We start from the raw sequence: 15,913 nt of genomic DNA, 5'->3' as shown, positions 1-15,913 counted from the left end.
ATTTGATTCGATTTGATTCCATTCCATTCCATTAGGTTCCATTTGATTCGATTCCATTAGGTTCCATTTGATCCTCCACTCCACTTTTGAAAGACTGTGTTTTATTTGCAGTTGTGAGCTACAGGAAGCACGTGATGGAAGGAAACACTGAGGGCTTTTCAGGTTAATGATTTGTACAAAGCAGATGGATCCATTCTACTCCCAGAACCAGTGGAGCATCTGGAGAAGAACGTACATAACGATTACTGTGGTTATAGATGGTTACAAATATAAGTAAGCTTCATCAGCTGGAGCAGCTGCATGAGATGATGTCACTGTCCAGATGTGCTGCCTCCCAGCCCGTTCGCACCGTGCAGTAGTACTTCCTAGAGTCTAAGGCACAGATGCCCCTGAAGACGAGCTGTGCTGCTTTACCAGGTGTAATTAGCTGCTGGTTCAGCGTCAGTTCTACAGAGATGTCAAACAATGTACATGTAAACACAAACGTGTCTGTTTTTCATATTAGATTTCAAACTCACAGACAGGAGGAGAGCGGTGCCTCTTAACTCCTCGAACAGCACAGGAGCATCTGTCACAGCTGGTAACGGTCTGATGGACGCTTCCGTCCGTTCTCAAACCCGACGTGTGAAGGACGATCTGCTAGAATCACAGCTGCTGTGACACATCAGCGCCGCCTGGGAGGACGTTTGTCTCACCTTCACCTGGACGTCTGAGACAGAGATGCTTTAAACAGAACTTGTACTCGGCCGAGGCGCTGCAGCTCAACTCTCTGACTGAGTGCAGCTGTTGCACTGGTTTTACACACGCTCTGCTCCTCTGTGGAAACAGGACACTGTTACGATGAAGCTGACGTTCTTCCTCTTTATGAATTCAGCAAACGTGAAGCCAGTAAAAGTTTGTATGTTGCTACCGGAGGGATTTGCTGTAAACTCTGGATGAATTAATGTGAGACACTGCTGGATGTGTGGGCCTGTGAGGGACTGGCCACCTGTCCAGGTGAGCCCGCCTCTCACCTGAGTGACAGCCAGGTACCACAACGAGGATGGAGCGGTTCAGTGCGTGGACGTATTCTGGTTGGTTTGGACCAAGTCAGAGCCAGAGAGAGCTATGAATACATGAATATCGTTTTATTAATCAAATACTTAAAGCAATAGACCATCCAAAAACACTCAAAGTAGGAACTAATGAGTAGGAGGGCAAAAAACGAATAGTCAAGGCTAGATGAAAAATAACAAACGTCAAGGAGAAGTGGCAATAGGTAGACAAGTAAGGAGCTATAGCATGGAGCAGAACTACAGGCATGGAGGGAGGAGCTAAAGGGGAAGACTGACAAAGAGGGAGGAGCTAAAGGGGAAGACTGACAAAGAGGGAGGAGCTAAAGCAGAGACAGAACATGAAGCAGAGTTGCTTTGTTTTTGTACCAGATAAAAGAAGTTTGACAAGGAAGATGAGAACTAGCCTTTTTTGTTCAGCCTTTGTTTGATAGAAATGCACAGTGGGTGTGGATGAGGATGACTCACCTCCAGATCTGGAGCAGAACAGGACTAAAGTTTGGTCTAAATACACACTAGGACACGTTACTGACTCCAGGTGAAGCAGTAAATCCTCCACCTGGTTGGTTTGTGGTCACTCTGTCTGAGGTCTGAGCTCCTCACAGAGCGGCTCAGTCACAGTGATGGTGAACATGAACAGGTGGAGTCTGTTCTCAGACCCACAGGCTCCTCATGCAGCTGTGTAGCTTCAGCTCAGCAGCTCCTCTCACTGGACCAGAACCTGAAGCTGCAGCGAGCGTCCACTGCTGGTCCTCTGACGGTGCAGATGTGAGCAGTCGCTCTGGGCTTGAACCACTGCAGCACCAGATTTAAAACCCAGGCGTCAGAGACAAGTGAACGCACCACGCTCCAGCTTCGGTTTGCTTCACGCTGGACCTTCCTGTTCCAGCTCAGCTCACCTCGAACCCTGGACCAGCAGAACGCACGGCAGCATTTTAGCACCTGAAGCAGTTGAAGGAGAATCTGATCCTCTACATTATGAACTCCACTGGTTTCAAGCATCAGCACATGGTGCCGTCTACGTATGTAGCAGTTCAGACGGATTTGGATCCATTTCAGTTCTAGAAACAAATGTTTTCACATCGTACCAAAACAAATAACTCAAGGATTCTGTTCGGTTCTTTTTGTTTGTTAAGTCTTTGAAGAAGAACCTACAAGAAGTATATTTCAAAACTAACATTCACCATTAAATAATTATTTACAATATTCTACAGACTTTACGTGATTCAGCAAGAAGGAGAAACCCTCCCACCGCTGCCAATAAACTGCTCTGTGTGTCTGGTGAAAACAGGAAGAAGCTGAGCAGCTCATCAGTGCTGGAACCGACGCGGCTGCTGAGGTGCCTGAACTTCAGCTGAATGAGGAATGAAACTACTAAAGACGTGACTGTGACAAACAGCAAACAGCTGAACCGACCTCTCAGCCATGACACTGAGGAAATGAAAATACAGCCATGAAGAGACTCTGAGCAGGTGTTGGCTCAGCTGTGGTCACTCGTGACACTGTGGCTGGTGATTAGTTCTTTATTTAGTAAAATATCAGTGTAAACAGTCTCATCACAAAAGCTTAAAGCATCTTCCAATGATCTAAACGTCGTTTTAAAGCCTTGTTGCTTCAGTCTTGACGCCGGAGGATGCGAGTCCTGAGCGCGTTCATGCTCTCTGGGCTTTGTTCACGGTGCTGTACAGAGCAAATGAATCCTCCTCAGCCTCTCGACGCCTCGGTCTGGGGATGAAAACACTTACTTTTACCCTCAATGATCAAAGAGCAGCTGGAAACGAGGAGGCGCTGGCTCACTGTGAGGAGGCACCGAGTCCCTGGGCGGTGACCATCGTGTACTCCACGTCCTCCTCCTCCTCGGCGCCGCGTCGCTGCAGCGGCGCTGCTCTGACGTTGGAGTACAGCGCTTCGTCCTGGCTCTTAGAGAAGCTGATGCTGGCGTAGAAGAGGTCGTCCTGCGGCGCCGCTGGGTTTCTGGGAGCTGCAGCCGGAGGCACCTCGTACTCTGGACCTGCGTTTAGCTGGAAGGATTCGACCCGTGGTTAAAACAGCGTCCACAGAACCTTGGGCTCAAACATGAGTGGGTTAAAGCTGGGAGGTTGTTGGGCGCCGACGGTCACTGGGCCGTGGTTCCTCACCTGCCTCTTTGTGCATCGTACCTCCACGTGTCCTGGTGTCCTTTGGAAGAACCTCTTTTTTCTGCACAGGACAAAGAATCCTTAGGTAAAGATAGAATGAACAGCTGGACTAAAGTATTAAACACTGACCTGATCCACAGGAAGACAACGAGGAACACGAGGAGCACAATGACGACACTGACTGATCCAGCAGCTGCTGATTTCATCCAACCTGCAGAAAAACACACACTCGTTGTTTACGTGAGACCTGCTCCAATCAGCTGTTACTGCATCTGACTCACCTGTGACCACAGTCACATGGATGACAGACCTACGTCGCCCTCTGCTGTTCTGGGCTTCACAGGAATATTTGCCGCCATCTTCAGCTCTGACGTCGCTGATGGTGAAGTTCTGTCCTGAAGCTTTTGCTGCCTGTTCATCCTCCTTGTACCAGGTGTAATTAGCTGCTGGGTTAGCGTCACTGCTACAGGTCAAAGTCACTGAACTGCCCTCCACTATCTCACCAGAGGAAACCACTGACACTGAGGGAACATCTGGAGCATCTGGAGGAGACAGAAGCTTCATATGAACCTTTGACTGAGACGTGCAGATTCACTGCTTTATAAACATCACTGCTTCACTCACATTCCACATTGATAGAGACAAACTCAGAGCGTCTCCTCCCCAGCTGGTTCTCAGCTTCACAGTAAAAGCGTCCAGAGTCAGACGACTGGATGGAGCTGAAGACGAGCTGTGGACCTTCATGGGTGAATTCAGGATGTGAGTCTCTGTACCAGGTGTAATTAGCTGCTGGGTTAGCGTCACTGCTACAGGTCAGAGTCACAGGGCTGTTCTTCACTATGTCACCAGAGGGAACCACTGACACTGAGGGAACATCTGGAGCATCTGAAAACAGCAAAATAACAAATCATCAAGTAAAAAAATAAAACGTTATACAGAAGAACAAGCATCAGAAATGGACTAAAAAGAACTCAATGAACCTAATGAGCTTTACTCACATCTCACATCAACAGAGATGGATTCAGAGCGTCTCCTCCCCAGCTGGTTCTCAGCTTCACAGTAAAAGCGTCCAGAGTGATTCGACTGGATGGAGCTGAAGACGAGCTGTGGACCTTCATGGGTGAATTCAGGATGTGAGTCTCTGTACCAGGTGTAATTAGCTGCTGGGTTAGCATCACTGCTACAGGTCAGAGTCACTGGACTGTTCTCCAGAATGTCACCAGATGGACTCAGCTTTAATAAAGGAGCCTTTGGAGCATCTAGAGGAGAAAACATCAACGTGTTCACTGTGATTGAATGTTATGAATTGTACAGTAACTCTGCCTCAACTTATTTTCTGATGCGTGTAAATATTCAGTTTGTTTCTGGGGGTTCCTTAAGGCTCAGTCCTGGGCCCCTTATTGTTCTTCACACATGAGAAAGGTGATGTGAAGTGGCAGTTGTCATGTAGCCAAGACTCACTCAGTCTAATAACATGATAATTGACTGTAGATCATAAACCCATTTGGACTGGATTTATCTTTTCAGCAGAGATGTGAAGTTTTAAACAGTTAAAAGCAATCATTTAGATTTAGATCAACTGAAAAGCTGAGTCTGTTTGTGATGTTTGCATTCAACTACATGTTTTGTGTCAACAACATAATTTTGGTGAACAGTTTAAACGATTTCAGTGAAGGCTGAATTCTGCCTTTAGGTGTTTGTAACTCACAGACTAATGGAGAGCAGAGATTCTCATGTCCTTCAAAAGCACAGGAGAAGTTGTCACCAGAATTAATCCATGTTGTAAAATAAAGAGTGGTGGATCCTGTTGGACTTCCGTTCTGGAACCACACGTATGATGAGCTTCTAGGACGGCAGCTGCTTTGACACTTCAGCTCTACATGAACAGAGGACGGGTCGATCGCCATCACTCTGTTCACCTGCACCTGTAAAGCTGAAAACACAGCAGGAGGTCAAGACACCAGGTAGAAACCGACATCAACACCTTTTAACAGAACCACATATTACAGTAGTTACAGCTGTGATCTGCTTTGATGTTAGTCATTCATTTACATGAGTGTGTGTTGGTCAGTACCTGTGACAGTCAGACTGGGTCCAGATAAACTACGGCCCCACTCAAAGCCTCCTGCTCTGAATGTGAAGCCGTACTGTCCTGAATCCGTCTCTGTCACATCAGAGATTCTCAGAGTGGAGCCTCCTGTCGCTGCTTCTAGGACCTGAACACGACCTGTACGAAGGTCCTGAGGCTGTGAAGAACTCTGCCACTGAAGACTACTGTCAGAACGGAACCAGTACTTAGAGGTGATGGATCCACTATAACTGTTATAAGTACAGGAAATCTCCACTGATGATCCTTTGACGGCACAGATGCTTCTGTCAGTGTAAATCACTTTGTTGCAGGTTTCACCGTAAACACCTGAAAGATCAAAAGTACAAATTGAACTCTAGTAGAAATGTTTTTACACCCGTCATGAACCAGGATTGTTTCTGTGGTGTTTTTGTGATTTGCCATGTTCATTTCCTGCTTTAGTTTAGTCTTGTTTCCTGTTTTACTCTGAAAGGACTTCCTGCTCTGGTCACATCACAACCTTGCTACTGCTACTCCAGGTTCTCATTACACACACCTGTCCGTTATCAGTAATCTTCTTCTAATACCTGTAGAAAAGCACCAGTACTCACCTAAGCAAACTGCCACATTGTTGTGTGAACTCACCACTATCCAGCGGCTATGTTTTGGTCCTGATCCTGACCTCGTTCTGGCCACCGTTACTGAATCCTGCCTGATCCTTGCCTGCAGTGTAAACTGATGTCTGTCTGGTAAAAACCGTGTTTGTTTTTGACCTTGAGGTCGTCTTGTCCTGTATTGTACTGCAACCAGAGCTCCCCCGTTAACGAACCTTGCCTGTTCTTGGACCTGAGACTGCTGTGTATTGACGTCGTGTTTACCTGTGTATGACCTCGCCTGAGACTTACCCTGCCTCTGTCTAATAAATCCCTTTTTACTGCAATCCACGCCTGTCTGAGCTGTGCATGTGGGTCTGTCACCACAACTATGAAAACATGATGTTGTCAGAACCTCTGTGACGAAGGTGGACTGAACAGTGGTTGTTCATTCTAAGACTTCAGACGCTTCACGACTCGTGGTTTCACCTAAAACTGAGCCAACAGACGTTGACTGACAGACATCAGTGATGAGTTCAGTCAGAAATGTGTGCGTGTGCAGCTCCTAGTGAATCATGACCAGGTCAAGTTGAACAGTGGCTCAATGCTGTTACTGTGTGTTAGTGGAGGAAACTCACAGACTGAAGCAGAAGGGAAATCCTCACGTCCACTGAGAGCACAGGAATAACTGTCTGCTGAACTGGAATATGCAGATATTTCTTTCTGGTTTTCTTTCATCTTGTCTCCGTTCTTGTACCAGATGAAGGACGAATGATCAGGGAAACGACAGCTGCTGGAACACTGGAGGATTCGCCACGTAGAATATCTCCAAACTAGAACCTGCAGATCTGGGTGTAATAAAAAGAACAAACATTTAAATTCTCAGATCACGTACACATGAAAAACAAGGAAAGTTTATAGAAGTTATTAAATAATACGTAACAAAGAACCAATGAAGCTACTGTGTAACTGTGTCTTAACAGTGATTTGTGCTTTGGACAAACAGTAAGTTTGTTTTCTACATTCCGCTGTGTGTGTTGGTCAGTACCTGTGACAGTCAGACTGGATCCAGATAAACTATGGCCCCACTCAAAGCCTCCTGCTCTGAATGTGAAGCCGTACTGTCCTGAATCCGTCTCTGTCACATCAGAGATTCTCAGAGTGGAGCCTCCTGTCGCTGCTTCAAGGACCTGAACACGGCCTGTAAACTGGACGTCTGTACGAAGGTCCTGAGGCTGTGAAGGACTCTGACCACTACGGTCAGAACGGAACCAGAACTTAGAGGTGATGGATCCACTATGACTGTTATAAGTACAGGAAATCTCCACTGATGATCCTTTGACGGCACAGATGCTTCTGTCAGTGTAAATCACTTTGTTGCAGGTTTGACCACTGACACCTGGAAGAAAAATGTAGAGACACATCAACATTATGAACAATTAAATTCATGAGTCAACCTTTTTGTCGACATTAAATGTCAAAGGTGTCCTATGTTTATTGACACCGTTTCAGGTAGAAGATGTAACATCCTCAATAACTAAAAGCAGGGACTGTTACAAACTGTCACAAACCTTCTGTTCACTGAGGACCCAAGTGCAGACGACTACAAGCAAAGACACTGAGCTTTTAAACAGGTTTATTTACAACTGGAAATCACAGCAACGCTGGTACCAAAACACTAAAGCAGGTAGAAAGAATGGAGGAGGGCAGAACTGTCACAGGTCCAGTTGTTCTGAACTGCAGCTTTGGGATCAGTGTTCTTCCATTTAATGACAGAGCATCACATCCAACCTTAGTGTGTGTCTGACCTCAGACAGAGCTAATGTCATAGTAAAATAAATCTACTCACACACTGAGGGAGCAGGAAAAGCCTCATGTCCTCTCAACGCACACGAATAGCTGTGGGCACAATCAACGTTCTTTAAATAATAAGATGTTTGCTCTGGAAGTTCATGTCCGTTTTTGTACCAGATGTAGGAACGCTGATCAGGTAGAAGACATTTACTGTATACAGTAAAGCTACAGTATAGCCCATTATTATATTTGTTCACATGAAGGTTTGGATCTGTGAAGGACAGAGACACGTGTTGTAGAGAAAACTACCAACACACACACATGCACATAGAGCAGCACACACTGAATATGTGGAGACAGTTAAACTACCATCTGTGACGGATAAGGTCACTCCAGGGTCACCAGTGAACTTCCCCTCAGGGTGGTTGGACATGAACCTGAACCTGTAGACGCCTGAGTCGCTCTTTCTCACGTTGGTGATGGTCAAAGTGCAGCTTCTGCTCCAACACTGATACTCCACACGGTGATCGTATTGTGGATCTGATTTAAGATCCACATACTCATTCTCAATCATCCTTGTGAACCAAAATTCTCTTTCAATTGAAATTGTAGTGTATTTAAATGAGTACGGGTATTTGTAGCTGCAGGACATTTGCACTGTTTTTCCTTCTACAGCACAGATGTCAGTGTTTGTGTAGGTCACTGACCAGCCATTTTCACCACGAACCACTGAAACACAGAACAAAGCACAGAGGCACAGTCAGATATTAACACTAAGTACAGGATAAAATGACCACATGGAGGATGAGGGTGTGGTGAAGTGTGATGAACTCGAATGCTCTCGTTCCAGTGAAGTGTGACTGGAAACTACAGACAGAACGACAGACGACAGACTGACTGACAGCAGCGCACGTCTCCACTGTCTGTGCTCGTCTCACACACCTTTAGATCCAACTCACACCAGTGCAGGAAAAGCAGTTACACAGCTTTTAATGCTCCAGTTCACAGCATCATCTGTGTCAGAGTCAGCGTTTGACAACAGGACATAAAACACAGTGACGTCTAGGAGTCAAATAATCACACTTCTTCTAAAGACGTTACACATGGGCCTAAAGTCCAGGTTTGTAAAACTGAGGCACTTCCCAGTAGCTGTGATGCGTCCATGTCACTGCTGACCTTCATAATAATGAGTGTTAATGCAGAGCAGCTGTACCTGACGCAGAGAGAAGCAGAAGGAATCCAGCGGCTGACGCTGCCATAGCGGCTCCTCACTGCAACAGCTCAGTCATGAAGTGGACGTGGTGCATCTGAAGAGCACGACGTCCTGCTTGGAACCCGTTTGTGTGAACAAACACCAAGCTGAAGAACGCCGTGCTGGGTTCCTTCCTCTTCTCTGTGTTAATATGCATGAGCAGACGAGCTCTGTAAACCCCCAGCTAGAAATGAAGAAGCGGCGCTTTCTGTTGTCTTCAGATTATGTATGAGCGTCTTAAAATAGCTGTCAGGAAAAAAACGCGAGAAAGTAGAATAAGACGAATGTCAAAATCTGGACGTGTTCACTGTAACTTAATCTGAAAGTGAAACTAAAGAGACTGAGCAGCTGCTCTCTTCAGCAACAACAGCTCACAACAGCAACAATTGTGTAGAGAACACAATTGTTCACACAAGCTCAGCATCTTCAGGTCAGTCCTGACACACAGGTTTTGACTCATCCTCTTCACTGCATCAGTGAAAGACAAACCCTAAACCACTGCAGCCACACTTCCTGTTACAAAAACCTCAAACGACAGCACTGACAGAAAAGAAGAAGCTGAGGACAGAGAAGACAACCAGGTCTTTTACACTAAATGTGTGATGTTTATATATACACACATGCTTTGTTAGATTATTGTTGTCCTGTTTCGTGGACCTGCTGGGTTATTTTAATGATGAGGAGCAAAGCGAAGCCCAACTCCTGCATCTTTACTCCAACATGTTCTTCAGCGCTGAAGGTTCACGACACAGAGCAGATGAACGCATCTATGAAGCCGCTGCCTTGTTAGATGTTAGAATTCAACTTAAATGCTACAAAACCTTAACTGTTGTTTAGGGGAAGGCGTGAGCTGAGCACTGACGCCTAGTGCTGCCACCAAGTGGACAGAACATGTAGTAAAGAAAAGAATATGTAGATGTGACCTTTGGCCTGCGTTGGACTGGCGACCCGTCCAGGGTGTACCCTGCCTCTCGCCCATAGTCAGCTGGGTTAGACTCCAGCACCCCCGTAACCCCGCATTAGGGAATAAGCGGTTTAGTAAATGGATGGATGGACGTGACCTTTGACCTCATGTGTAGCAGTTCTATGGTCTTCACTGGGTCACAGCCTATGTACAAATACACTAAAGAAACCTGAAAAGCATCATCTGACCTTTGACCTCGTCAGAGCTCACCCTCTACAGAAGTGCTGGATGTCTTTGACCGGTGGGAGACAATCATCCATCACTGAAGAAGAAAACTGAAAGGTAACAGTAAGAACCTCCATAAGAATGTCAGGTTTTAGTCCATTTACTGAATGATTTAATGAATGGATCTTTCTATTATTATATTTTCAGACCAACACGTATATGTTAATGTGTATCTTTAACATACTAATAAATTTACATATATTTACAATATGAGAAAAATTTGCGAAGCTTAACCAACATAAATGATAAATGTTTGCACAGTTACAGTTACGGTGCTGTTAATGTAATGACATAAACAAAATGCTGCATATTTAATCGCCTTTTCCTGTGAGTATCATAATGAAGAGTATTATGAGGGGGGCAGCACTTGTCCGCGAGCTGCTGGAATAAAGATCCTTCCAATCCCATCGATCACAGCACCAACAGGCGGCCGGTTCCACCAATCAGAACGCGCTGCCTCACGCGTTTGGACCAATCACACATCGCGTGGCCTCAGTGGGCGGGGTCATAACGGTGGAGCCAGAGCGTCTCAGCAGCCATTGATGCGCTTTATTTCCAGCAGGACAAAAGCACAGACGTTGGCCCATATCTGCGGTTCCGTGGACCGACGCGATGGTGTCTCACTCGCTGGCGCTGCCGATGATCTGCTTCACCACGTTATGGGCCTTGGTGGGAGTCGTGGCCCCGTTCCTGGTGCCCAAAGGACCGAACCGAGGGTAAGCGACCGAGCCGCTGTCAATTGATGGCAATTAAGGAGCCTTTCATTTGACCGTTATAGACACACGCTTGCGTTCGTGTGGTCGTTCAGACTCGGTTCTGTCGGGGTTCTGCTGTGCTGTATTTAATACATAGGGTGCTGCTGCGGGGATGGAGGCCCTGCGCGTCATCGTGCGCTCACCCATCCACGCACCCCCCCCTCCACTCACGCCTGCATCCTGCACGTGCATGTTTATGTCCAAACCCAGGAGACACAGAGACGAACCCCCAGACTTTGAGCTTCATCTTCCTGCTGCCACCGACCGCGTCATTAGTGCCTGACAGAGTCAGAGGTGGATCTGAAGGCTGTTCAAGGCTGAGCTGCTGTTTGATTCAGTTACACTGTACAGCTGTTCCTATTAAAGTGGCCAGTGATGCGTTCGCTGTTCTAAGGGTTTGATACATTGCATCAACCCGTGTTTTCACGTTGCTGTGTTTTGTAAATGCATATTCAAATATTCGATTTCACGTTGCTGCCTATTTCATGACAATGATACAAAGGTGCTTGACATTGACTTTTGTGTTACTTTGTGTTGTCTGTTGTCCCGACAGTGTGATCGTCACCAGTCTCATCCTCACAGCCATCTGCTGCTACCTGTTGTGAGTAAAACTATTCTCTACGTGATGTTCTCTCCAGACCTGAATTCACAACTAAATGTCCAAATCCAAACATCCAAGTAAAACGTTATGATGGAAAATATGTAATGTGTTCCAGACAGTCTGTGTGCAGCATTAAAGAACTGGAGCAATGAGAAGGAACGATGGCGTCACAGCTGCCAAGATGTAGAGAAATTAGCATCATAAAACGAGAGAATGAGAAGAGGCAACACAGACAAGCTACTGCAATAATCAGTGTAGGACGTGGAAAATGCAGGAACTTCAACAGGGCAAGAAAACCAACCTGCTGCAGCCTGTTAGGCTCCAGTACGAGCATGAGTTCAAACCAGCAGCTCGTGAGGAAAAGTGTGGAGCGCTGCCAGTCTGTGACCTCAGCTTGAATCCTCAGTGGAAGCAACAGAGCCAATCCTCCACCAGGGGGCGCTCCAGCTCCTTCCAAGTCATTCAAATCCCACAGCACTAATATCATCAGTAGTACTTGGCTGTAGGATCATTTATGTTAAAGTCAACAGTTCAGTGTTTCACCAGGTGAGACCAGTGATAATGAGGTCACAGTGGGTCAGACTGGGAAGTGTCACCCGGTCAAACATAGTGAAGTCTGAATTAGACCTTAAACCAGAGCCTGTCCTGCTGCGCTCCAGCTCTGCCCGTCTACAGGTGCATCAGGCTGGTTGACTGAACCTCCGCTGCCTTAAACTACACACACGAATCATTGTGTGACCTCCTGGTCGCATTGTTTGACCTTTGACCTCAGCTGTCGGTAACTTCCTCCTCTCTCTGACCCAGTTGGTTAATAGCCATTCTGGCCCAGACCAACCCTCTGTTTGGGCCTCAGCTGAAAAACGAGACGATATGGTATCTGCGCTACTTCTGGGAGTAAATGAGGTAAGTTTGTCTATTCAGTGTAACACTAATACCTGTCTTATCTAAAATAAACTGACCTGAACACAGGTGATTAGTTTAGATCCACCAGCATCAATGCAGCTGAATATCTGACACCTTTTAAACAGTGATGCTCTGAATGCAGCTGATGGAAGCGGACTGTAGAGGGGTTCCTAATAAAGTGGCATCTACATTATGTCATGTGTGCGTAGAGACTGATCCCACGTCAGTGTGTGAATGGATAAATATGTGTTTTTGTGTTTCACATCTGGTTTATGTCACTCACTCAACGAACAAGTGATGAGTCTGGATCGTGAGAAGAACTGCGCATGTGAATGAACGTCTTCATGCGTTGGCAGCGTTTCTCCTCTGCTGCTGTTCATGCGTCAGGTTCTGCTGTAAACTGAAAGTGCACTTGCTGAAACACAAGCGACGCTGGGTTCATCAAGGAACCAACGAGGGCCGTGTTTGAGCTGTTGAGCGACTGACGGCCTTCTGTCTGTGCTTGTGTCTGCAGGACGGCGCTGCGTCTCCTCCCTGGACGTCACGCCTCACTTCTACTCATCGCAGGCATCACTTAGTTTAACGGCGTATTTCATGTGTTTGTGTTCGTCACGGCCAGTTTCTTTATCTGCATTTTCAAACGAAGAGTTTGTTCCTGTGAGTTTTACAAACACGTAGTTTGTGTTTATGACTCGCGTCTGATTTTCATGTCTGTTACTAATGAGAACAATTAGCAGCGAAGCCACGAAAGCATCTGCTCAGAGTAAATGTTAATCTTCCTCCTCTTGAATGTGTGATCTGTAAACCCTTCAGTTTCTCTGTGTTGTGTGAACGGGACTTTCTAAGTGTTTGTGTTTCTTCCCGTGGACGCTGATGTGAGCTCGTTGTAATCACCTCAGGGTCCAGACGGCCTCGTTGTGTAACCGTTGTGATCTGTGATGTAACGTGAGCGTGTGGACTTTCATCACAGTGAGAATCTCCCGAACCTGTAGAAGTGGAGAGGTTCCCTCCACTTCAGGGCCACTCCAGCATCAAACCGCCTCCCGCCTTCCCCGCGGAGGTCCCCGTTGCCATGGCGACCTCAGGCCCCCTCCACTCGACCCTCTTGGAGGAGCCCTTTCTCGCCTGCTCGTGTGCACACGTCCTGTAGTGTAGTGTTTGTGGAGCCGGGAGCTCATGGCTTTGGTTCATAGCCTTCATTTTCATTCCTCCCTCTGAAGAACAATAACGTCACCAAACTCCTCATGCAGACTTTGCCTAATTATTTCTTCGGGGGTTTGCAGCTGTGACAATTAACAACTTCTTGGTAGCAGGGAAAATGCTGCTTTTAAACAAAATGAAAAAGTGTATCAAAAGTGTATTGTATGAACAAAAGTTATATAACTCGTCTTCCAGAGAGTTTCACAAACCCCACCGTAGATGAGCTGATCATCACCGTAGATCAGCTGATCATCACCGTAGATGAGCTGATCGTCACTGTAGATCAGCTGATCATCACCGTAGATCAGCTGATCGTCCCCTCCGTCCCTTTTTTAAATATTGGCCTTGAAAACGATGCCAGACACCAGCACAGCTACTCGTACCTCTGACACTCACTCCCCCCTCCTCCCTCTCTCTGAAAACACTTTGCTTCAGCCAAAAAGAATCAAAATCAATATACAGCTACTTTTTAGAAAGACCAAATTGTGTTGTATCTTTCCCTCCAGCCCCGGTCGGGAGCTGTGCTGGTGGCAGGCGTCTGAATGAATTTGAGGTTTGGGTCAGTTTCATCCCCAGTTCAACTCATTAAACCGACTCCCAGCTAGCAAACAGTGTCAGTGAATCATCAGACAGCGAATGGCCTCTTCTCACTCCAACAAACCCAGAGAAGCAGCGAACACTCCAGACTGGAGTCCCGCTGAGTGTGAGGGCGACGGAGCTCGTCTCCTCTCATTCCAGCGAATCTGTGGGCTTCTCAGAACTGGCTGCTAATTATCTGTTAAATATTCCTGGTAAGATTGATGAACATGGAGATGGATTTATTTTAATGTGTTAAGAGTCACCATGGTAACAATCATCTGCTAAGTCACAGATTTGATCCTGTTTGTGAGCTTGTGTTAGTGAATGATTTCATGTGAAACCCCAATAAAACATAAATGTATGTTTCGCTGCTGCGACGTTCATGTTCCACTAAAAACGTTCTGAACTCATTTGATCAAGGATCTAAGAATGAGTGCGCATTAGACAAGGTCATCGTGGTGTCACATGCAGTAGAACTCAGTAGAATGGAAGCGATGCAGGAGGCCGGCCTTCCTGCTGCAGCTCTGCACACGTGATGGGAGGGGCTCCAGCTCAAGGACGCACTGGGTTCCATCCAGTTTCCCTGGCAATCAGGGACGAGGCCGAGCCTTCATTCTCACAGTGGCACAAGGAGCGACGCGCGTGATTCACACATTAGCGCTGATCGAGGCGTCTGACTGGAGGCCTGGAGCCGAAATATATCACCTGACAGAGACGCGATGGCTTGAACCTCAAGGTCCAAATACACACAGTCCAGAGATGTGGTTCTGAATTAGTTAAACCCGGAAAGAAGGACCCACTGATGTGGAGCGGCGCCACCTACAGGCAAAGACAGACTGCTGTCCATCAGCACGGGGTTAAACATGGCAGCAGCTCTCTGGACCGGAAACCATCCACCGGGCCGTCGGCTCTGACCCGGATCAGAGCTGGTCCTGTACCAGTCTGTACGTGGCGTTGGTTTGGCCTGCAGAGAGTGGTGTCTCCATCCATCACATGAATGGAGCTGCTCTGTTCGTCCCAGCTTCCTGCTGTGCAGAGATGGGACAGAGTCTGAACATGTGATCATCTTTGTTCAGTTACTGTATAAAACACAACTGCTCCCGTTTCCTGTCGTATGAACAGAGTGAGTGTGTTTCAATGTGGCTCCTGTTTGTGAACTAGTTTCGATCAAGAGTTTTTCTGCTTGTGTTTGACACAGCTGTTAAACAAAGGCACTTTCTAACACAAACACCCCGTTAAAATCATTATAAACAATAAACAACAACACCAGCCACATTATTGTTGTTGTAATGTCGGTTCCTGCCATCGGGGGCAGCGCTGATCAAACTGACGCAAAGAAGAACTTGATTCTGTGAAGGAGAAAGAAATGACATAAATTTAGGCATCTTACGCTGTGATGTGACCTTCACTGTAAGTTACAGGTTTTGTTCACGCCACCTTGTTTTTACTGGCTTAGGTCACATATTAAACACATGACCAACACTTCGCCACAGCAACAGTTTATTTAATGAAGGGCATTAACTGATATTCATGAGGTCTGAGCCGTAGCTGCTGGATAATAAACCAGGTCTTCATGGATTGTGCTCATGTTACACAAAATCACTCGTGTGACACCGTCATCTATAATTCACAGCTACAAACACACGACGGTGGTGCAGCCTCTGTGGACGCAGAGTAATGAGTAAACAGCTCTTTAGTCCATGACATTTAGAGAGAAGGGAAAAGGCTTTGTGACGGCGCTGATTCATGCGTTTCCACCGCTCACACCTGAAGAGGAAGACAGTGCTTC

At 46.6% G+C, this 15,913-nt stretch overlaps 2 protein-coding genes across 3 annotated transcripts; one reads left to right on the top strand and one right to left on the bottom strand.

Moving 5' to 3' along the window:
- Nucleotides 1-2,561: 2,561 nt before the first annotated feature.
- Nucleotides 2,562-9,344, bottom strand: LOC114861433 (B-cell receptor CD22-like). Of its 2 annotated transcripts, none has more exons than XM_055511801.1 (14): nucleotides 8,859-9,344; nucleotides 8,015-8,374; nucleotides 7,701-7,916; nucleotides 6,900-7,250; nucleotides 6,490-6,699; nucleotides 5,265-5,606; nucleotides 4,899-5,123; nucleotides 4,189-4,449; nucleotides 3,815-4,075; nucleotides 3,472-3,732; nucleotides 3,320-3,401; nucleotides 3,212-3,251; nucleotides 2,850-3,073; nucleotides 2,562-2,777 (listed from the first exon to the last, which is right to left on the bottom strand). In XM_055511801.1, exons 1-14 carry the CDS (start codon nucleotides 8,902-8,904, stop codon nucleotides 2,705-2,707), a joined length of 2,952 nt encoding a protein of 983 aa, XP_055367776.1. In that variant the 5' UTR covers nucleotides 8,905-9,344; the 3' UTR covers nucleotides 2,562-2,704. The 2 variants fall into 2 exon arrangements, with proteins under 2 accessions (XP_055367776.1, XP_055367771.1); XM_055511796.1 differs by having other exon boundaries at nucleotides 3,191-3,251; nucleotides 8,859-9,339.
- Nucleotides 9,345-10,578: 1,234 nt separating this feature from the next.
- Nucleotides 10,579-14,491, top strand: atpv0e2 (ATPase H+ transporting V0 subunit e2). The gene is made up of 4 exons (XM_029160618.3): nucleotides 10,579-10,802; nucleotides 11,395-11,442; nucleotides 12,247-12,345; nucleotides 12,860-14,491. The coding sequence occupies exons 1-3, from the start codon at nucleotides 10,699-10,701 to the stop codon at nucleotides 12,338-12,340; spliced, it is 246 nt and encodes an 81-aa protein (XP_029016451.1). The 5' UTR covers nucleotides 10,579-10,698; the 3' UTR covers nucleotides 12,341-12,345; nucleotides 12,860-14,491.
- The last annotated feature ends 1,422 nt before the right edge of the window (nucleotides 14,492-15,913 follow it).

The sequence above is a fragment of the Betta splendens genome, chromosome 1 (assembly GCF_900634795.4).
Source record: "Betta splendens chromosome 1, fBetSpl5.4, whole genome shotgun sequence".
Taxonomy (NCBI): Eukaryota; Metazoa; Chordata; class Actinopteri; order Anabantiformes; family Osphronemidae; genus Betta; species Betta splendens.
This window is presented reverse-complemented; position numbering and strand designations above follow the sequence as displayed.

Bases quoted from the DNA above. Each gene is read 5' to 3' on its own strand.
- LOC114861433 (XM_055511796.1), bottom strand. From the start codon at position 8,904: ATGGCAGCGTCAGCCGCTGGATTCCTTCTGCTTCTCTCTGCGTCAG. The intron at 3,074-3,190 runs GTGAGGAACCAC...GAATCCTTCCAG, and splicing joins TACGATGCACAAAGAGGCAG to CTAAACGCAGGTCCAGAGTA. The intron at 2,778-2,849 runs GTGAGCCAGCGC...TTTCATCCCCAG, and splicing joins GGACTCGGTGCCTCCTCACA to ACCGAGGCGTCGAGAGGCTG.
- atpv0e2 (XM_029160618.3), top strand. From the start codon at position 10,699: ATGGTGTCTCACTCGCTGGCGCTGCCGATGATCTGCTTCACCACGTTA. The intron at 10,803-11,394 runs GTAAGCGACCGA...TTGTCCCGACAG, and splicing joins CCCAAAGGACCGAACCGAGG to TGTGATCGTCACCAGTCTCA. The intron at 11,443-12,246 runs GTGAGTAAAACT...TCTCTGACCCAG, and splicing joins GCCATCTGCTGCTACCTGTT to TTGGTTAATAGCCATTCTGG.